The sequence below is a fragment of the Microtus oregoni genome, unplaced genomic scaffold (assembly GCF_018167655.1).
Source record: "Microtus oregoni isolate MIOR12 unplaced genomic scaffold, Mior012 000053F_ref0000044, whole genome shotgun sequence".
Classification (NCBI taxonomy): Eukaryota; Metazoa; Chordata; class Mammalia; order Rodentia; family Cricetidae; genus Microtus; species Microtus oregoni.
In genome coordinates, this window is record NW_024543829.1 from 5,399,365 (window position 1) to 5,418,797 (window position 19,433).

Sequence of the window (19,433 nt, forward strand, 5' to 3'; positions counted from 1 at the left end):
TCCATCCATCGCCAGATGAAGGTTCTAGGGTGATATGCAAAATATTCATCAGTATGGCTATAGGATAGGATCATTTCATGTTCCCTAACTTCAGCTGCCCCAGGAACTAACTGGGGACGTTGCCTTGGGCACCTGGAAGCCCCTCTAGGTCCAAGTCTCTTCCCAACCCTAAGATGGCTCCCTTAATTAAGATATGTGCTTCCCTGCTCCCCTATCCAACCTTCCTTTATCCCAATCATCCTGTTGCCCCAAGTTCTCCCCATCCTACCCTTCTCACTTTTCTCTCCCCATCTCCCCTTACCCCCCTCCCACCCACCCTTAAGATACCAGTGATTTTTTTTTATTCTATATTCCTTTAGCAGAATAATAGTATTAAGTACTCTCCCAATGCTTATCACCTATCTGTCCACAGGCTTTTGGCCCCATTAACATTGCAGGTCTATCTTGTGAAGTGGGCCTTACATTCAATAATAAAGTGGGTGGTTACTCTCATACCATTTTTACCACTATTGCACCAGTAGCCCTAACTCATCAGGCAGGTTTTTGGGAATTGTCTGATCATTGTAGGGTAATTACATTAAAAGTAATGTTTTACATATTTATATGCATCTATTTTAGGAAGCTTCTAAGAGGTAGGTTTTGATATGACTTGTTTATAAGACCTGTAGTATTAGTTATTTCTCCCCATATTCCCTTTTCCACTCTCCACTCCCACCCATGGTTAAAGGTGAATAACAGAGACAGAAAGAGTAAATGTTTACTTAAAAAAACAAGACAGTTTTTTAAGGGGAAGGTTGAAGGGGGGAGGGAAGAGTCAGGGAGGGGAGCAGAGAAAATTGTAGAGCTCAATAGAAATCAGTAAAAATTAAAAAAACTACAAAAAAATATAGTGTCGTTTTATATTACCCACTCTGGCCTAGAACTTGTGATTCTCTGACCTCATTGTCCAAACCAATATATATTTTTTAAAATAATCAATATTCTAAACCTCAATGTAGGACACAGATAGCTCTCTATTTGGATTCATCTTTTGGGACTCATCAGGTTCAATAAATCTCCACGTGTACTGTAGATGAATGCGATAAAGTAGTCCCATGCTAGCTCAGAATGGAGTATAATACAGGGTTCTTTATTTAGGGGTAGATTCACTGATCAGCAGTCCTCTGCGCAAGTGGGGAATAGGAAATGAATCCAGCAACCGAGAGAGACTGCTCAAACTTTTATAGTACAAGAGACCACACCCAAGTGAGTTCGTGTCTTAAAGGCTATTGGCTGAAGGAGTTCCTACAGCAATGTACCTTTTCAACAGCTTATTTATATGGTTTTTAAACTTTTCTAGAATGTCTTTTTGCTAGAAGGCTTTCAAATATTCTTTATATAAAAATTGTTATTTGTTGATGGAATATTTGTAGTTTGTTGCTTTTCTTTCTGCGGATTTACCTCTCTTTCATATTATGACTTTGTCATATAGTGTATCAAGTAACATTTTCCTTATGAAAATAGAATTAAAAAGTTGCAAATGTTGTACATAGTCATTTGTTTGACATTGCTATGAAATTAAGAAATATTTACATGTGTTTATAATAGTTTCATATGTGAATCTAATTTGCTTTTTATCAGTATTATTTGTACAATAACATCTGTTCTTTTCATGCCAGTTCTACGAAGTTCCAGTTAAAAAGCAGTATGTTGTGGATTAACAATTCACACTGAGGACATTTGCAGTGGTTTATAAGATGACTCAAACATTCTTGTGAGTGACTGAGTTGAATGTCGGTGAAAGGTTATTGATGACAGCATGAACTGTGGTGTCTTGTCCACATATGGAGGGTGCTCCTCAGAGCCCAGACAGCTGTTTAGTTTTGTGAGGGAGGCTGGACACAAGCACAACAGAGAGAGATGGATTCTGTTCAAAATAGATGACTTTATATACAAGGTTACTGCTACTCCGCTCTGACTGATAACTTAAGCAGGAATGTGGGTATGCCATTTGAATATAAGCAAGAAGTTGAGAATTTCTATTCGAACCTATTTCTGTATGGTGTAAGTAAAACAAAAATTAGGCTTTGTGGCAGCTCAATAATTACATGTTAATGCACGGATTTCCCCAGAAAGCAGCGAATTCCACTTATTTCTATGCCATGGGTGCACGCATGTGTGTGTGTGCAGACACACTGCCTGTGTGGATCAGTATAAAGATGTTGTCTTATACTGGACAAAAAAAACCAAACTCCTTTTAGTCTGTGCTTAGTGCCCTTTTCTTTCCCCATTTGGTACACTCCATTGGGGACTCTGTTGTTGGCAGGGCACCGTGACTGAGAATGAAAGAGAATCGAGAGTAAGGAGAAAGGTTTCCGCAATTCCAAATCCTGCATCTCTACAGTGTAGCTGGAGACAGTGATGACAAAATATTTGTGAGTGTCTGTTGCCCAGACTTGTGTGCAGATGTGGACACTTAGTCACATCATATTGGGGGTTGGCTGTGCTGTACAATACTGTCTGTCCCGTGTTTTGGTGATGCTAAGTTTGATTACTTAGTTAAGGTTGATTTGGTCAAATCACTGCATTGTGAAGGCAGCTTGCATCATTGGAATTATTAGATAATCTCTTAGATAACTTTATTCATGCACACATATGCAGTCACACACATATACAGTCACAGACACACATACACACAACAGACACAGACGTGCAGATACACACACAGACACAACAGACACAGACGTGCAGATACACACACATACACACACACACATATTTCCATCCATCACATTACAACAGTAAGTTATTTTGGTTACTGACTACAAAGTAGTGACCTCTATAATCTCTATCAGTACCAGCTTTTAAGGCATTCCATAAGACCATTGACCTAGACGGTAAAAATGTCAAAGCAAGGCAATGAAGAGGGTAAGAATTATTTTAAATTTAAAAAAAATAAACAAGTCGAAGCAATGCATACCCTATAGTTTTTGAATAGTGGGACATTCAACATTTTATAGATAATAGGATATGTGAAAATAGGATATGCCTAAAGTCAAACAATAGTATTGTAGCTGTGTAAGACTATATATATCCATACTGTGGTCAGGTATCTGATTTTCCATTTCCATTGCACTTTGAAGCTTTTTAGTTTTAGGAAATTGATAAACTACAATATTTCTTCTTTTTCCAGTAGCCCCCTTACATCCTAATAGGTGGGTTTAAGTTTTTATTTTTGATAAATTTACCATAAAATTTCTCATAAGCTTTGGGGAACTTTCCCTTGGCCTGCATTTTTTTAAGGATTATTCTGTTAATTTTCTCTCTTCTTTTGCGTCTGTTGATTCAAATGTTTGAGTTTATCAGAGAACTCCATTCTCTAGAATATTGTTATTTTCTTCCCTTATGTTGTTTCTTATTTTGTAAATATTATAATTCCTTCTCTAACTTTGAAACTTTTGCTGTAAATGCAAACTTGCCTTCTCAAGCTTTACAACTATAGTTCATAGACTCTTGAGGTTATACTTTTTAAAATAGAATTTCTTTATTGATTCTTTAGGAATTTCACATCATGCACCCTAATTCTGCTCACCTCCCAGCCCCCTATATCTTTCTCTCAGCCCTGCAGCACCCCCCCAAAAGAAAATTAAAAACAAAACAAAGCAAGCAAGCAAACAAAAACAAGAACAAAACAAAACCCAAAGGAGCTCTTCACTTCTTTATCTTTCCCACCTCTCCAATACTTCTTTTGCCCTGGGAGCATAAGGAACCATGAGTCACTTAGTCCACCCTTTTGTCCAATCAGCTTTACTAGCAAATGTTCATTGCTACGAGTCACTGGTCTGGTTCAAGGTCTCTGGTTTCTGGTACACACACCATCATCCCTGGATCCTTGCTGAAACTTCTCCATGATATCCCGTGTCTGCCCCGAGTCATGAAGTTCCTGTGGTTATTTTTCCACAAGACCAGGCCCTTCCTGAACTCCAGCAGATCCTAGGTGGGGTAGATGTTAAGGAGGGCCAACCCGAGGTCAGACTGAGGGCTTGGGGGGTAGCTAAGCTGGTCAAACCTTGATCTCCTTATGTTGTCTTATTGCTATTGCTAGAACTTCAAGCACTATATTGAAGAGGTATGGCGAGAGTGGACAGCCTTGTCGTGTTCCTGATTTTAGTGGCATGGCTTTGAGTTTCTCTCCATTTAATTTAATGTTAGCTGTCGACTTGCTCTATACTGCTTTTATTATATTTAGGTATGGCCCTTGTATCCCTAATCACTCCAAGACCTCTTTATCATAAAGGGTTGAATTTTGTTGAATTTTGTCAAATGCTTTTTCAGCATCTAATGAAATGATCATATGGTTTTTTTTCCTTCAGTTTATTTATATGATGGATAACATTGATAGATTTTCGTATGTTGAACCAGCCCTGCCTCTCTGGGATGAAGTCTACTTGATCATAATGTATAATTTTTTGGATGTGTTCTTGGATTCGGTTTGCCAGTATTTTGAGAATTTTTGCATCGATGTTCATGAGTGAGATTGGTCTGTAATTCTCTTTCTTGGTTGAGTCTTTGTGTGGTTTTGGTATCAGAGTGACTGTAGCTTCATAAAAGGAGTTTGGCAATGACTCTTCTGTTTCTATATTGTGAAATACATTAAGGAGTATAGGTATTAGCTCCTATTGGAAGTTCTGGTAGAATTCTGCATTGAAACCATCTGGTCCAGAGCTTTTTTTGGTAGGGAGATTTCTGATGACAGCTTCTAATTTCTCGTGACTTACAGGTCTATTTAAACTGTTCACCCAGTCTTGATTTAATTTTGGTATATGGTACTTATCTAAAAAAGTGTCCATTTCTTTCACGTTTTCCAATTTTGTGGCATATAGTCTTTTGTAGTAAGATCTAATGATTCTCTGAATTTCCTCTGTGTCTGTGGTTATGCCCCCCCTTTCATTTCTGATCTTGTTAATTTGCATGTTCTCTCTCTGCCATTTGATTAGTTTGGCCTAGGGGGTTGTATATGTGTTTACTATACATTTGTGTTGCCTTGTATATTTGTATTATTATCTGTGTCTACGTAGATTATGTATAGGAATACTTTTTGAGAGTAATCAAATACTATTAGCAGTTTTCTATTAATGTATATTTGGGTTACTTTTGGATTCCAAGCTTGGAGAGAGTAGAGGCAAGTCAGGTCACAGAGCAAGTTACCTGTTCTGTCCACACTCCCGCATTGGTGCATCCTCGAGTCCAGTTTGGGCCATTTGAATGGGTTCTGATGCTTTCTAATTACATAGGTATGCTTTCTGTGTGACTTCAAAGGCCCTGTAGCCAGGATGGGCTCTGTCTTCAAAGACAGTGAAGAGAATTGCCCATTTGCAGGAAATTGCATGGTTTGAGGGTGATTTTTGTTTTCTTTGAACTTGTCAAGTAGAGCTCCCTGCTTAAAAAGTTCTGGCCTTTTGCTATCTAACCAAACAGTTAAAGACTTTTCCATTTATAGTTTTGGAGGTTTCTCTTTAACTTCTGCCAGAATAAACCTGTAACTCAGTTTCCCTTATCATGCTCTTTGATGTACCAGCAGTTTTATTTGGAAGTGTTGCTGGGAGTTGTTGTAATGATTTTCACGATGCTTAATGCATTTTCTTTCTAAATGCTGCATACGTTTTACTTAGTGGGGAAACAGAACCCGTGGCTTTTGAAGTAAAAGGTGAGGGCTAGATTCGAGCTCTATGACCTTAGGAAAGTTTCTTAGTCTTTGTTTATTCACTCCTGTGCATAGAGATTCAGAATGATAAGTATTGTCTTCAAAAGTGCAAGACCATGTGGCCTGTCATGTACCATATTCTCCAGTGACAATTCTTTACTTTTGCCCTTTGTGTTGCCTTTCTTCTTTTCCTTGGTCTGAATTTACAGAATCATCTTAGAATAGTTAGATTTCATTTTGGGTTCCCGGTATGAATTACTGTGAAGTAAGCATATCTACCAAGCAAATGCTTTCATTTCATTAATGCTTTCATTAAAATGCCTTCATAAAGAGCAAATGTAGGCCAGTTGTTGAAAAAAAATGGAAACGAAATCTTTTTATGTCTGAAGATTAGTAGCGAATCCACCTGGTGCTTGCTTTCGCAGATGATTATTGCCAGCAATGACCACATGCTGGAGATGCACAGGAAAACACTAGAGTATTGAAAGTGAAAGCCACAACTCCTGCAGAATAGTCTTTGCCAAATGCAAATGTTGTTAGTGGTTTTCGTTAAAGCTCAAAACTTTACAACAGAGCTAACAAGGCTGTGTTCATTCTTACTTTAAAAACCCAGTGGAAGTTTCCCACCTCTATATCACAGGGCATCTAGAGTTCGTTTCTTTTTGTGGGTTTTATGTTTGACATCAGATAGCCATTTAGTTTGTTTTCCATTTATTGGTCTAAAAGTTAAGAAGGTGTGGGCAGGAGTTAACAAGTACTGTGTTTTCTAGAAAGTAGGTGGTGTGTATAGAGTTGTTGAATAGACTCTGTGATACCCTCTTTTCCTCCCTTTTAAATTAAATTTAATTCTGGCCAAGGAAAAAGGGAAGCTTTTGCATATTATTTGGGAATTATTATGGGCCAGACATTGACACATATGTTGCAGTACTTATGGAGACTGCAAAAACTGCTTTCACATAGTGTTGGTGTAAGAAGCATTTAAATATTTTATGGAACACAACTTTTGGTTTGTGAGTACTTTTGTCTATTTACATAATTGGATTATTTCCTTGTATAAACATGGGACCATATGAAAGTGGTGGTTTCACAATCTTCATCAATGTATATATTTAGATCTACTCGTGTTGGGGTTCCCATGAGCACAACATTGTGTCTATATTTTGTCATGGGTCTGGTTAAGTGTGTTGCTAAAGCATCAGCCAAGTTTAAGCATGAGTAATTCGCACAGCACAGCAGTTTCTAACCATGGCTTAGAGGGTCACACGCATTCTAACTTTACGATTTTCCTTTGGCATTAGAACAGTTTCATGAAATAAACTATTTTTTTTTCTTGTGGATTCTACCAGGTGGCTTATTTTATAGAGCATATGATAGGATTCTTCCTTTGTTTTGAAAAGAACCAGTTTCCATACTTTTTCTTTGAAAAGGCCAGCAGTACCAGCCCAGTTTCTTTATTTAATCAATAATTAATACTAAGGGTATCCACACCTGAAGAGTCTACACTGTTGGTGGTTTGTTTTTCTTTTTTCTTTTCATGTGTGTGTGTGTGCCCGTCTGCATGTCTTAATAGTGTAGTTTGGGGTAAGTGTGTTGTCATCCTTCATGGCACATTTTCTGTTGTGTTAGAATTAACATCCAGTATAGGGATCTGTAGTTGTATCAGGTGGCAAAGAAGAATAATTTAGGCATGGACTCCTAAATTAAGCATTGGTTACAGAAAGTGCTTAAACATTAATGGGTACTGTAAATATTGAATTGAGAGGTTTTATTGTACTCTGTGGGTGACTGTCCCTCTCTGATGTCTTGTCTTTTAACTTGAAGTTTGATATCAACTTTTAGAAATTTTTTTCTGAAGTACTTTTTTACTTTTTTTTTTAAAAAATTAGCTTGTATTCATTGTATACAGTGTTGGGTTTCATACAGACATTTCCTTTCAAGTATATCATGCATTCCTGTCATAGGCACTTCCTTCCATTCCCTCCCAATTTCATTTCTATTGCTATGATAAAATATTCCAACAGAAAGCACTTTAGGAGAGAAAAGTGAAAAGGATTTATTTCAGTTTACGATTCTATCATTGCGGGGAAGTTAGGGTGGGAAATTCAGCTAGTTGGTCACATCACATCGACAGCCAAGAGCAGAAAATAATGAAACCATATTCACCTGCTTGCTTGATGTGTTCAGCTTAAATTTTGCACCTCTTTAGAGCTCAGCTTCGCCTCTCTAGGGAATAGGGCTGCCCACGGTGAACTGGGTCTTGATTCAGTTCACTTAAATAGGGCAGTCCTCTCTGGGTGGTGGTGGTGCAAGCCTTTAATCCCAGCATTTGAGAGGCAGAGGCAGGCATATCTTTGTGAGTTCGAGGCCAGACTGGTCTACAAGAGCTAGTTCCAGGACAGGCTCCAGAACTACAGAAAAACCCTGTCTAAAAAAAAAAAAAAAAAAAAAGGCAATCGTAAGTGGACATGGCCACAGTGCCACCCAGTGCAGACAATGCCCCATTGAATATGTCTTTCCAGACGATTCTAGGTTGTGTTGAGTTGATAATTAAAGCTAACCATTGTGAATAAGTATGTGCATGCACACACAATGCCTTTCCATATCTACAGAAGAATTGCAGGATACACAAATGAGAGAAAATATGAAATATTCATATTAATCTTTTTTCATCTAGTCTATTTTGCTCAATATGACCTCCAGCTACATACATTTAAAAACAAATGGCACAATTTTATTTTTCTTTATTCTGTACTTATACCATGTTTTATTTACCCATTCTTCTGTGTATGGGCACATGGATTTCTAAACACAATTTACTTCAGTTGAATATGTACATACGAATTGTACTCATTAATCTGGGGGAGCTGCACTATGACTAAATGATGCTTAGTTGATCAGAACATAAATCTCTCACACCAAAGCCCTGATTTTAGCGTCTCTGAAGTGTCTGTTCTTGAGGATCTGAATCTGATTGGTACAGATACAGTACTTAGGGTGTTTTGTGTTGCAGACCACATGGTTTCTGGATGCTTGTTCTCATTTCTGGTGCCCCGACACAATGTAGGCTTCTCTCCTTTGCTTCTGGTTTTTGGGAAATACATTGAAGGGGTGTTGCTTTTCCTTGAGGTGCAATGGATTGTACTAAAGTTACCTTTGCTCTGACAACTGTTGGCATAGTCTTCCCATCTCTTCTAGTCTTGCAGCTTTTCCTGAATGTTAATAAAGTATGTTACTTGTAACTTAGAAGAAAAAATACCGAGTCTATAACGTTCTGGACAGGCCTGTTACACACTTAAACAGAGCCATGTAAGAAGGAATCTCAATTTTTCCTGTTGTCTTTCCTAGATCTGCACTTACTGAGTATTTTGAACTTCTTGGGGACATCTTAACTGACTTGTAGTAAAGCATGCATGCTTCCTGAAGACCTTCTGTTTCCCTGAACTGTATTAAAAAATCTTACGTGATGAGCCATCCTGTGGGTGTAGTGAATCACGGTTATCCATGCTCCCCTGCAGTGACAGTTTATGATGCTTGTGGTTGGAACAGTGCTGCTGCTGAGGGTGATTAGGGGTTTATAATTGGAGTGATTTTATGTTTTGGAAGATATTAACACTTCCTGTGCTTAAATAGATTTGTAACTCTTCAACCCCTTCATAATTTAAAATCTAACTTCTCGTGTTGAATTTTTCTACAGTGACATATATTTTGTTAGAAGAAAAATGATATAATTTAAGACCTTTAGCTCTGCTGTAGTTAAGAATATTGATACCTGTTCTTAGCACTTAGTGGGGTGGACTCAGGTGTCTAGCCTGGGCTGTACAGTGAGCTGATCTCAAGAAGCTAAAATCAAAACAAACAAAATAAAAAAGAAAACATTCATTTCTGTAAAAAAAATTTCCATATTTTGGGGGGCTGTTCATTGTAGAAACACTATTTTCTGAGTGAGTACTTCTAGAGATAAGCACAACCCAAGCTTTAATTAGTAACTGACATATTTTAGGTGGCTACAATAGATTTATCAAACAATAGCATTTCTAGCTAACCAGTGGACACCAATTTCTAGTACTTGTGTGTGAAGTCACAGCTTTGTGTTATTTTAACTCTTTGTTTTAGTTTTCCTTTATATATCCTATTGAAAATGAATTTTTATACAATTTATTCTGATTATATGTTTCCCCTTCCTCAGCTCCTCCCAGATCTTCTCCACCTCCCCATCCTTCCCAAATACACACCCTTTCTTTTTCTCCCTCATTAGAAAGCAAGCAGACATCTAAATAATTAAATAAAGTAAGATAAAAGCAAAAACAAACAAACTAGAATAGGACAAAACAAACAAGCAAACCAACAAAAAGAGCCAAAGAAAGGCACAAGAAATACATACGGATGAACAGACACACACATTTGCACACATAGGAATCCCATAAAAATCAGAAACCATAATATATAAGCAAAAGACTTCTAAGGCTAAAAGTAAAATAAATTAAAAAATTTAAAAAGCTTAAAGTATTATGAATAAAACAAACAAAGCAAAACACCTCCAAAAATACCACCGAGTTCATTTTGTGTTGACCATGTCCTGCTGTCCATGGGGCCTGCCTTAAGAGTGGGTTGTATGCCCCAGGGAGACTCTGTTGAAGAAAATTAGCTTTTCCTTTGTTAGTGGTTATCAGTTAGAGATAGTAGATTGTGTCCACTTTCCCTTTCAGCACAGGGACCCCATCTGGTCTAAGCCTTATTTTAAAAACTACTGTTGAAGAATCTCGTGGTGAGAAATGGACAGAAAATATCGTTTACCTCGAGATCAGTGGTTCTCAATCTGTTGGGTTGAGATCCCGTGGTTAAATGACCCTTTTCACAGAGTTTGCATGCCAGATAACCTTTGTATCAGATACTTATTTACATTATGATTCATAATAGTAGCGAAATTACAATTATGAAGTAGCAACAAAAGTAATGTTATGTTTGGGGGTCAGCATAACATGAGGAACTGTACTAAAGTGTTGTAGCCTGAGTAAGGGTGAGAACCTATGCTTTAAAAGTTTAACAGTCTTGGAAGTTTTCGCACAAGATTTTCCCTTGTTTATCCATTTTTTTCTGTATTAAATTTATGTTTATTTTATCTCCTAAAACTATACTGGATGACATCTAGTAGTGTCTATCTAAATTTTAATACATTCTAAATTTAAACTATTTAAAACATAAGCTTATGTGATTCTGATATAAACGTCCAGTATTAAAGGTTATTTTTATATCCATAATTGCATTCCATGTTTTATGGTGTTTTTTTGGTAAATATTTAGTTTCACATAAAATAGCAAAGTATCCAGATAGGAGTTATGAATTTGAATCAAATCTTACGTGGCTCATGGCTTTGGGTTCTTCGTGGAGCTGCTTTGTGTGTGGATTTTCACAGCACTGTTTTCATGCTCATGGCTACAAGTTAAGTTGTATTGGATTTCCAGAAAATTGTTAGTGCCACACACTTTATTTATTTTTAATATACACCTTGGACTTGTGGCTGGGTGTGCACAATAGCAATTTTATGATTAGCTTCATTAATAAAGTCATACTGACTGTTTAGTTTAAAAGTTTGCATAACTAATAATATTATTTTATCAGCAAATAAGAAGTGTGGTTAAAGTGCCAACAGCCCATTGTTGAGTTCCCTCATTTTCAGAGTAGACATCTGTCCCTTTGTCAAGAATGGATGCCTTTACCTAGAAGGAATTTTGACCTCGTCTTGTTGGCCAGGGACTAACTCCAGAAATAGCAGAGATCTTTTAAAAAACTGTCAGGAATATATTGGAAACAGATGGCTACTCAACAACTACATATGAAATGAAAATATGGATAACTGGATATATTTAATAGTGATCAAGATTAATAAAAAGGCCAGACTTAGTTTGCAATTTCCATAGAATACAATTGGATAGACAGAATTATGAACAAGTTCTAACTATATTGCCTTTTCCCATGATAAAGTACTTGGAATGTTGTATTGCTCCTTGGTTAAGACATACCAAGGGCAATGCAGAACCACCATTGCTTTTTTGGGTCTTCTCCATGTTTCATGCAATGAGTTTTATCTTTCCAGTCTTGGGTGGGTCTAGATTTGGAAACATGTTTTGGTTGGAAGTATGAGGCTCTGGATCTCAGCAGGCTTTCGAGGTTGGAGGAGTTGAAGCTTACAGAAAAAAAACAAATAAACATGGTCATCAAAGCTGGGAATTAAGAACTGTTTATCCACCTGCACACTTGAATTAAATCTCACAGCAATAGGCAAAGCCATTTGACTTATGACCTTGATAAAATAGTCACGTCCAAGTATCTGTTTTGCCCGTGCTTGGATACAAAGTTAGGATAGTTACTACATAGACTGGGTGGACATATTCTGGTTGAACTGTTCCTAAGTGTTGATTTCCAATGCACAGACAGAAGTCTGTGGATATAACTGATATGGAATGAAGGGCAATTAAACTAAAGTTCTATTTGAGGATCGAGGCAGGAAGCTTCAACTTGCAGGACACACTTTTGTTCTTGTCCTTTGTTACTGAGCTGTGTTAGAAGTTCAGGACTGGAGGAACTGTTAACAGAGCACTTATGTTTGGGTGTGGCCTATCACTTTTGCTTTAAGAGAATTCCTTCTGGGTCAGGTCATAAAGATAGTGAAGATACAGACTATGGTAAGGATTCCCTAATTCATTTTTATTGTTTAAGTCTGTCAAAGTTCAAGTAACTGAAGCAATGTGTTTTTTAACAGTTTTAAGAATACCTTTCAAAAAACAAATGCAGGGGCAGAATTTGTTGACTCTTGAAATCCTTGTGGTCAAGATGAAAGTAGTCTTCCGAAATACAAATCCAAACCAAAACAAAAGCCTTTAATTTGTGTTGATTCCCTTGGTTCTGCAATTCCCTTTCCTCTTTCCTTCTTAACTATGGAGTATGATTTGTGATGATAATGTGCTCTTGGTTTGACCTATGAACTCCAAGTCCAGCTTCTCTTGAGTTGTGATCAGTGTGGGATAGACAAGCTCCTTAAACATTCTTTCATGAGTACAAACCTTTCAAATTCTCCGCTCACTTCAAAGCCAGCTCTGAGATGTGAATAACCTTTTTCAAACTGTGATTAATTCCAACAGTAGAAGGTAGGCAGCACACTCCTCCCACTGGTTGTAGAGGACCTTGTTCTGGGCTCTGGATGCAGCAGCATCTGCCAGCAGCTCCTGGTTTTGCCTTAGACTCCTAGTTGTGCACACAAGAACTTTTAAATGCCATTCCACAGGGTTCTGTGCTTTAGATGGATCCCATTCTTGGGCAAGTCTCAAAATGAGACAGCTGGCTTTTTTCCCAGCCAGATTTTCTTCTCCACTGCAGCTTCTACATTCCATCTCTGTTCCTGTTCCCCCAGCTATCTGGACTCTATTACCCATGAGTTTTTCCTTAATTACACAGTAATGTTCAACTGGATCTAAGATTGCCAAAACTCATACTTGCTCAGGACACCAAGAACACTATTAGAATAAATCCTTTTCCAAATGTAACTGGGAATGTTAGAGAAGCTATATGGAACTTCTTTATTAAAAGACATCATAAATTCAGTAAAAGGAAAAAAATAGACAGGAAAGTAAAGTGAAAATAACTTACAGTTGAGGATCTAATTCCTAGAATCTTAAAGGAGATGTAACCCTAAGTCATTGCATTATAAAGTTATTGTATAGCCTTCTAAATTGTCTTACAGTTTACATATGAGTCATACACATTAATTATAAGGGTGCAAAAATATATGCTACACTTGCATGGTCATATTAACTTTGTAAATACAGAGCTGTGTAATAAATCCCTGAAGATGGGGAGTATTAATATTACCTTATAGTGGGCTACTATTCCCTGCTAAATTCATGTCTACCTAGGGCTTTAGAAAGTGACCTCAGTTGAAAAGAAGGTCATGGCAGATATGAGGGATATAAAAAACAAGCCTATCCTATGAGATTATAAATGCATGAGATATTTATAGGAGACAGAAAAAAGTTATGAAGGTGTTGGAGGAACCAGTCAGGAGAAGACCAAGTCAGAGGTGGTGTTACTCATCCAGGAAATGCCTGGGGCCACCAGCAGCAGGGAGAAGGAAGAAAGGCTTGTCCCAGGAATTCAGAAGAAGCATGCTGTGTTTAACATCAGGGCCCTCATCTTCACCACGTGGAATGAGTTCCTGTCACCTAAACCACATTGTGATATTTGTTACATAGAAACTAACTCAGGAACTAGAACTCCTTCTAGCTCAGCTCTCCACCTTCAGAAACCCAAGGTGTTCTTATTTCTAGCCTGTAGAACATTTTTATGAATTTCCAGGACATTCCTTCTTTCCTATGTGTCTTGATTCTTCATCAACATACAGTGTATTAATTTTGTTCCTGTTGTGGCTGTGTTTTGACAATTTTTGTGTTCTAAAATCCTGTCTTCATTATAACTTTTATTTAACATGTTTTTGACAGTGTTGTGCTTGTGTATAACACCTTCTAATTGTCTCCCCCCCAGTTGTTTCTGTCTCCCTCCTGCCTGCCTTTTCGACAAGTCTCTAAGTTTTTTGTTGTTGAGTTACATTCATAATGTGAACATCCCACAATATGTCCGTTTCTTTCTTCCTGCTAATAAGATATGCATCTATTTTGTTTATTTGTTGGTTTAGCAATTCTGTGCCTTATAGAGTTTTGGTAAATACCTTAAAGTTAGAGCAAGTGCATTTTAATTTAAGATTGAATGTATTGGTCATCCTTTCTTTTCTTTTTATTTCTTTTATTTTAGTTTTTTGAGATAAGGTCCTCTGTAGTTTTGGAGCCTGTCTGTCCTGGAACTAGCTCTTGTGGACCAGGCTGGCCTTGAACTCACAGAAATCCACCTACTACTTCTGCTTCCTGATATTGGTATTAAAGCATGCACCACCACTGCCAGGCTAAATTTATTGGTATTTCTAATTGGTAATGAAGAACTTTAGGAGATTTAGTTTTGAATTATTTTCTGGTCTTGTGTTAATATTAAATTCAAATATTGGTTTTTAAGTTCTAAAAATGAAAATATTGTTTTTTTTCTTATACTCTTAAAATATAAGGGGCTGTGCAGTGGTGGTGTATGCGTTTAATCCTAGCATTTGGGAAACAGAGTCAGACAGATCTCTGAGTTTGAGGCCAGCCTGGTCAATAAGAGCTAGTTCTTGGACAGGCTCCAAAACTACAGAGAAACCCTGTCTCAAAAATAAAAAAAAAAAAAAAAACTGTTTCCTTCTCCAGGGTGAGGATATTTGCTTATATTTCTATGTGAGTAAATCAGAGACTTCTTTTTTAATAGTTTTGTTTTTGAGAATTTCTCATGACCACTGCATCTATATAACTCTTGCTCTCCCTTTCTATATTCTAACACGTCTGGTGACCATCTTCTCATGCTCACAGTCTTTTCTTTAATTATTATTAATGTATATTCACATACATATACACACCCACATTTATATATATTAATATATTAAATATATATTACCACAACATCCATTTAGCTTTGTTCATGTATATATATATGTGTATATATATATATATATATATGTTTTGTATATGTATGTATGTATGTATGTCTAGGGCTGACTTCTTGGAATTAGACAATCTTATATGGGATTATTTCCCCCCTGGAGGCAGCTGAAACTGGCCCGATCAGAGGCCACTAACAGCTTGGATCCTCATCTAGGGGTGGGGCCATATGGAATTCCCTCTGTCTGCCCTGGTATGTCAACTGGTGTCATGATGCTGGCTTTATTCAGTCAGTCATATTGTTGAGAGTTCATTGACGAATTTTCCCTGTCATATGTAGGGGACATGATTTATCAGCAGGTATCCTTGGCCTCTTGTCTCTTAGAATATTTCTTTCCTCCATTTCATGATGTTCCCTGAGCGTTGAGTTTAGGGCTTGCTTTGTAGATGGGCCGCTTTTTCTCAGCACTCAGTCTCCACGGTTTGGCCAGGTATGGATCTCTCTCACAGTCTTCAACTGTTTCAAAAAGAAGTTTCTTTGAGGGTGAGAGTTCTATACATCTGGAGGTGTAAAGATGAGTATTTAGAAAGTGGTTAGAAGTGATTTTGGCTTAGAAAGCTGACAGTAGCAGGTTCACCTCTTGTGTCTAGAACACAAGACATCTTTCTTTCGCGATGGGACATTCATACTTAAATATTTTTGTTTCTCTCTTACAGCTAGTTATGTATCAAATCCCATTTGCAAGGGTTGTTTGTCTTGTTCAAAGGACAATGGGTGCAGCCGATGCCAACAGAAACTGTTCTTCTTTCTTCGAAGAGAAGGGATGCGCCAGTATGGAGAGTGCCTGCATTCCTGCCCGTCAGGGTACTATGGGCATCGAGCTCCAGATATGAACAGATGTGCAAGTGAGTATTTGACTTTTCTCCATCCTGTTTTGCTGGATGTGCAATTTAGATACTGTGCTAAGTATTTTAGAGAAAATATTTGTAACGGTCTGTAGATTAGTCTAAACTAAAGCTTCCAATAATGAATAGGGTAGCGCAAGAAAACTTTTACTTTATATTTTATGTAGGCATATATCATACAGTCACACACATTCCTCCAGTGATTTAGGTTAACCATTTTTCATTACATTAGTCTAAAAAAATGCTTGCTAGATAGAACTTCGTAAGGAGAAATTATTACTTGGAAACAAAATAACCAACCAATCACAAAAGATTTTAATATGCCTGGGAAATAATCTTTAATTTAACCTTAATTTTATAGTTTCTTTTTTTTTATTTTGGATTTGTAATTCCTGCTTTTGTTTGATCTCCAACTAAATATACACACACATATAAATATGCATATATAAAAACATAAACTTATTTAAAGCACCATTGCTGATAAAGATGCAATGGAGCTGTTTAGTGATTTTTAGGCATTTTTAAAGTCAAGTAACTGGATGAATAGTTTGTACCAGTTGCAAAGATAGAAATATGTAGTCTGAGACGAAGATTGGCTATACCTTTATTTCATGAAATTGTTTGGACTGTTAGAAGGACATAACTCGCAACACGTTTTAATAGTTTGATCGAATTTTTAAGTACATCTTAAATCTCAAAGGTGTGTGATTTGATGATCCATAGGCTAATGGATCCACCTGGAAGCAGTTTTCTGTCCTGATTGCCTCAGGCAACCTCTGGTGGGATTTGAGTATCTGGGTCTCCTGTGCACACTTCTTTTTGTGCTTGTGCACATTTTTCAGTGTGTGTGCAAGGTGATGAAGCTGGAAGAGGATCGTTTGGAGCATGTTCTAAATTCTAGAGCTATCACATTGTGAACTGTGTGTGGGCGACATTCTGGCTCTACAACTTCCTACCCAACCTGGGATATTACTGAGTCAGAAGGGGTGCTGTTAATAACCGTTTGAGGGTGTGCACCGTAATTCACAGTGTTCTTCCACAAACTGGTGTAAACACAGTTGTCTCGGTAAAAATTCCTGCTGGGTGAGCAGCTTCCCTCTACTCCGGATGAAGGCGTGCACAGCTAATCATGCTGACCCCTTCTCTAGGAAGTGGAGAGCAATGATCACATATCAGGTTTGGGAAGGAGAATCTACACGTGAGAATGGGCTTGCTGTGGTTTTACGTATTGTAAGTGAATGCAATCAATGCTGGAGACTACTGACCTACAGGCAATCATTACTTATATGGTGCAAGCGGGAAGTACTTATTAGGGAAACTCTGCAAAGCAAAGGGGAAGCAGGCAAACATTTACGCTGCTCTAGATGGCATCAGGTTGTTATGGTTCTTCTATGATGTTTTCTCATTTTCAGTCTCTGTGTATATTACGTCAGTTTTTAGCCAGCATCTAGAGGATGGTATTAAATTACAAAATTCGTTAGAGACAGAATTTGTGATTACAGCCGCTTCTCACTGAGATTATTGATTGATCATAGACGAGTATAAATTTTAAATAGTAGCTTGGAAAATTCTCTAAATGAAATTTGCCTCTTCATCGTGATGTTTTGTGAAGAGAAATGGTACAAGCGTGAAGTGACTATCTTCCAAATGAACACTTTGCTCCCTAGGGTGGCTGACATCGGCTCCTTGGGATGCACAGTGTGAGTTTGTAAAATTCATACACGCTCATGAAAATCACTTGAGTAGCTTACTGAAGTGAGGTAATACAAGCTTCTATTGTCCTGGGTATTATGTTACATGATGTTCCTGTCAGAGTTTCTCTTCCTCATTTGTTAGCAAATTGATTTGCACAGAAGCGCCAGGTTTACGTTGTTATGTATTCCTCGTTTAGGAAGCTTAGAAATGAATTTTAGTACAATGCATCTGAAAAACCAAAAGTAAAACATTTCCCAAAGATCCCAAAAGCTAACACTTGGGCTTCTGTCTTTGAGCATGCCTTTCTTTGCACAGTGGTGTATTCCCCTCCTTAAGAAAGTGTCACACTTGTGGCTTATTTTAACTTAAGTTACAGACTTTTTCATGCCGTTTAACATAGTTGTACATACTTCTCTGGGATTGGCACACACATTTAGCTATTACCTCCTGGCAACTCACTGAGTGATGTTCATTTAAAAACGTTTCTTTATTCCATTTCCATACATACTTTTACATATTTGTCTGATTTGTCTTTGTGTACTTTTCACTACAATGCACATCTTGAAATCTTCAGGAAAATATTACCCCAATCTTGTGGAAATTTGGATAAGTATATAGTACAGGTGTCGGCTCATATCTCAACTAACAGCAGACATTTTTGCCTCGTAAATACCTAGGAATTAATGAAAAATATATAAAGTGATTTTTTTGTTTTAATATGCTTTTCCTTCACATGAAGCTAGACATTTATTATTAGTGTGAATGCGCGCACTTAGTATAGTTGACAGAAAATGTAAACTTCCTTCTTTCTCCTATTTTAAAAGTTTTTTTTTTTTTAAAAATTAAGTGAAATATCAGATTCAAATCCACCTTGACAAAAAATAAACATAGATTTGCCACAAAGAGAAGTGGTACATGTAACCATGGGATTAAAAAGAATGTTTCCGGACTCAGTCACTCTTATTCCGAATTCTCTCTTCTCTCATTCTAACCACTATCCTGATTTGTAATCAATACACAGATGTCGTCTCGTTTAGTTAAAGCACAGATAGTCAAGTGATTGTATGGCACATAAACTCTATTGTTTAGTTTGTGTTCTGTGCCAACCTCTCTGACACATACATTTTTTCCCCTCAATTGTTTAAATAGTGCAAAGCAGATTGTATATTTCCATTTTCTGGATGAAGTTACCTAAACTGGTTATCATTCCCTTTCCAAAGTTTGGAGGCAAGGTGTAGTGACAAAGGGACGGTATATATGAAGACTGTAGGTGTTTTCTGTGTTTTTAGGAATGAGTATTATGAATAGAAAATAAAATAAAGATATTAAGAAACTATTATCCATCCATAAAAAATATAAGTGGTTAGGTACAGTTTTACTGTATAATGATGAGAAGCTATTCTGAGTAGATTGAATGAGACTACCTAATGACAGGCTTGCCTTAGATAGGTTTTCCTTGTAGCCCAGGCGAGCCTGGAACTCACTATATAACCTGGATTCACTCTTGACATCGTAGTAGGTCCTCCTATCCTTACTTATGCCTGCCACCCATGCAGGTCTTCCAGGTGTGAGCCACCTTACCTGACATGAAAAATTGATGCAATCTAAGCAGCTGTTAAATGTGTGATATAGAAAGG

At 37.3% G+C, this 19,433-nt stretch overlaps 1 protein-coding gene across 2 annotated transcripts in view; it reads left to right on the forward strand.

Moving 5' to 3' along the window:
- Nucleotides 1-19,433, forward strand: part of Rspo2 (R-spondin 2) — a 139,759-nt gene that overhangs the window by 59,720 nt on the left and 60,606 nt on the right. For both annotated transcript variants that reach the window (XM_041637749.1, XM_041637750.1), the window contains exon 3: nucleotides 15,913-16,101. In XM_041637749.1, the coding sequence (XP_041493683.1) occupies nucleotides 15,913-16,101 (189 nt within the window). The remainder of the gene's footprint in view (nucleotides 1-15,912; nucleotides 16,102-19,433) is intronic.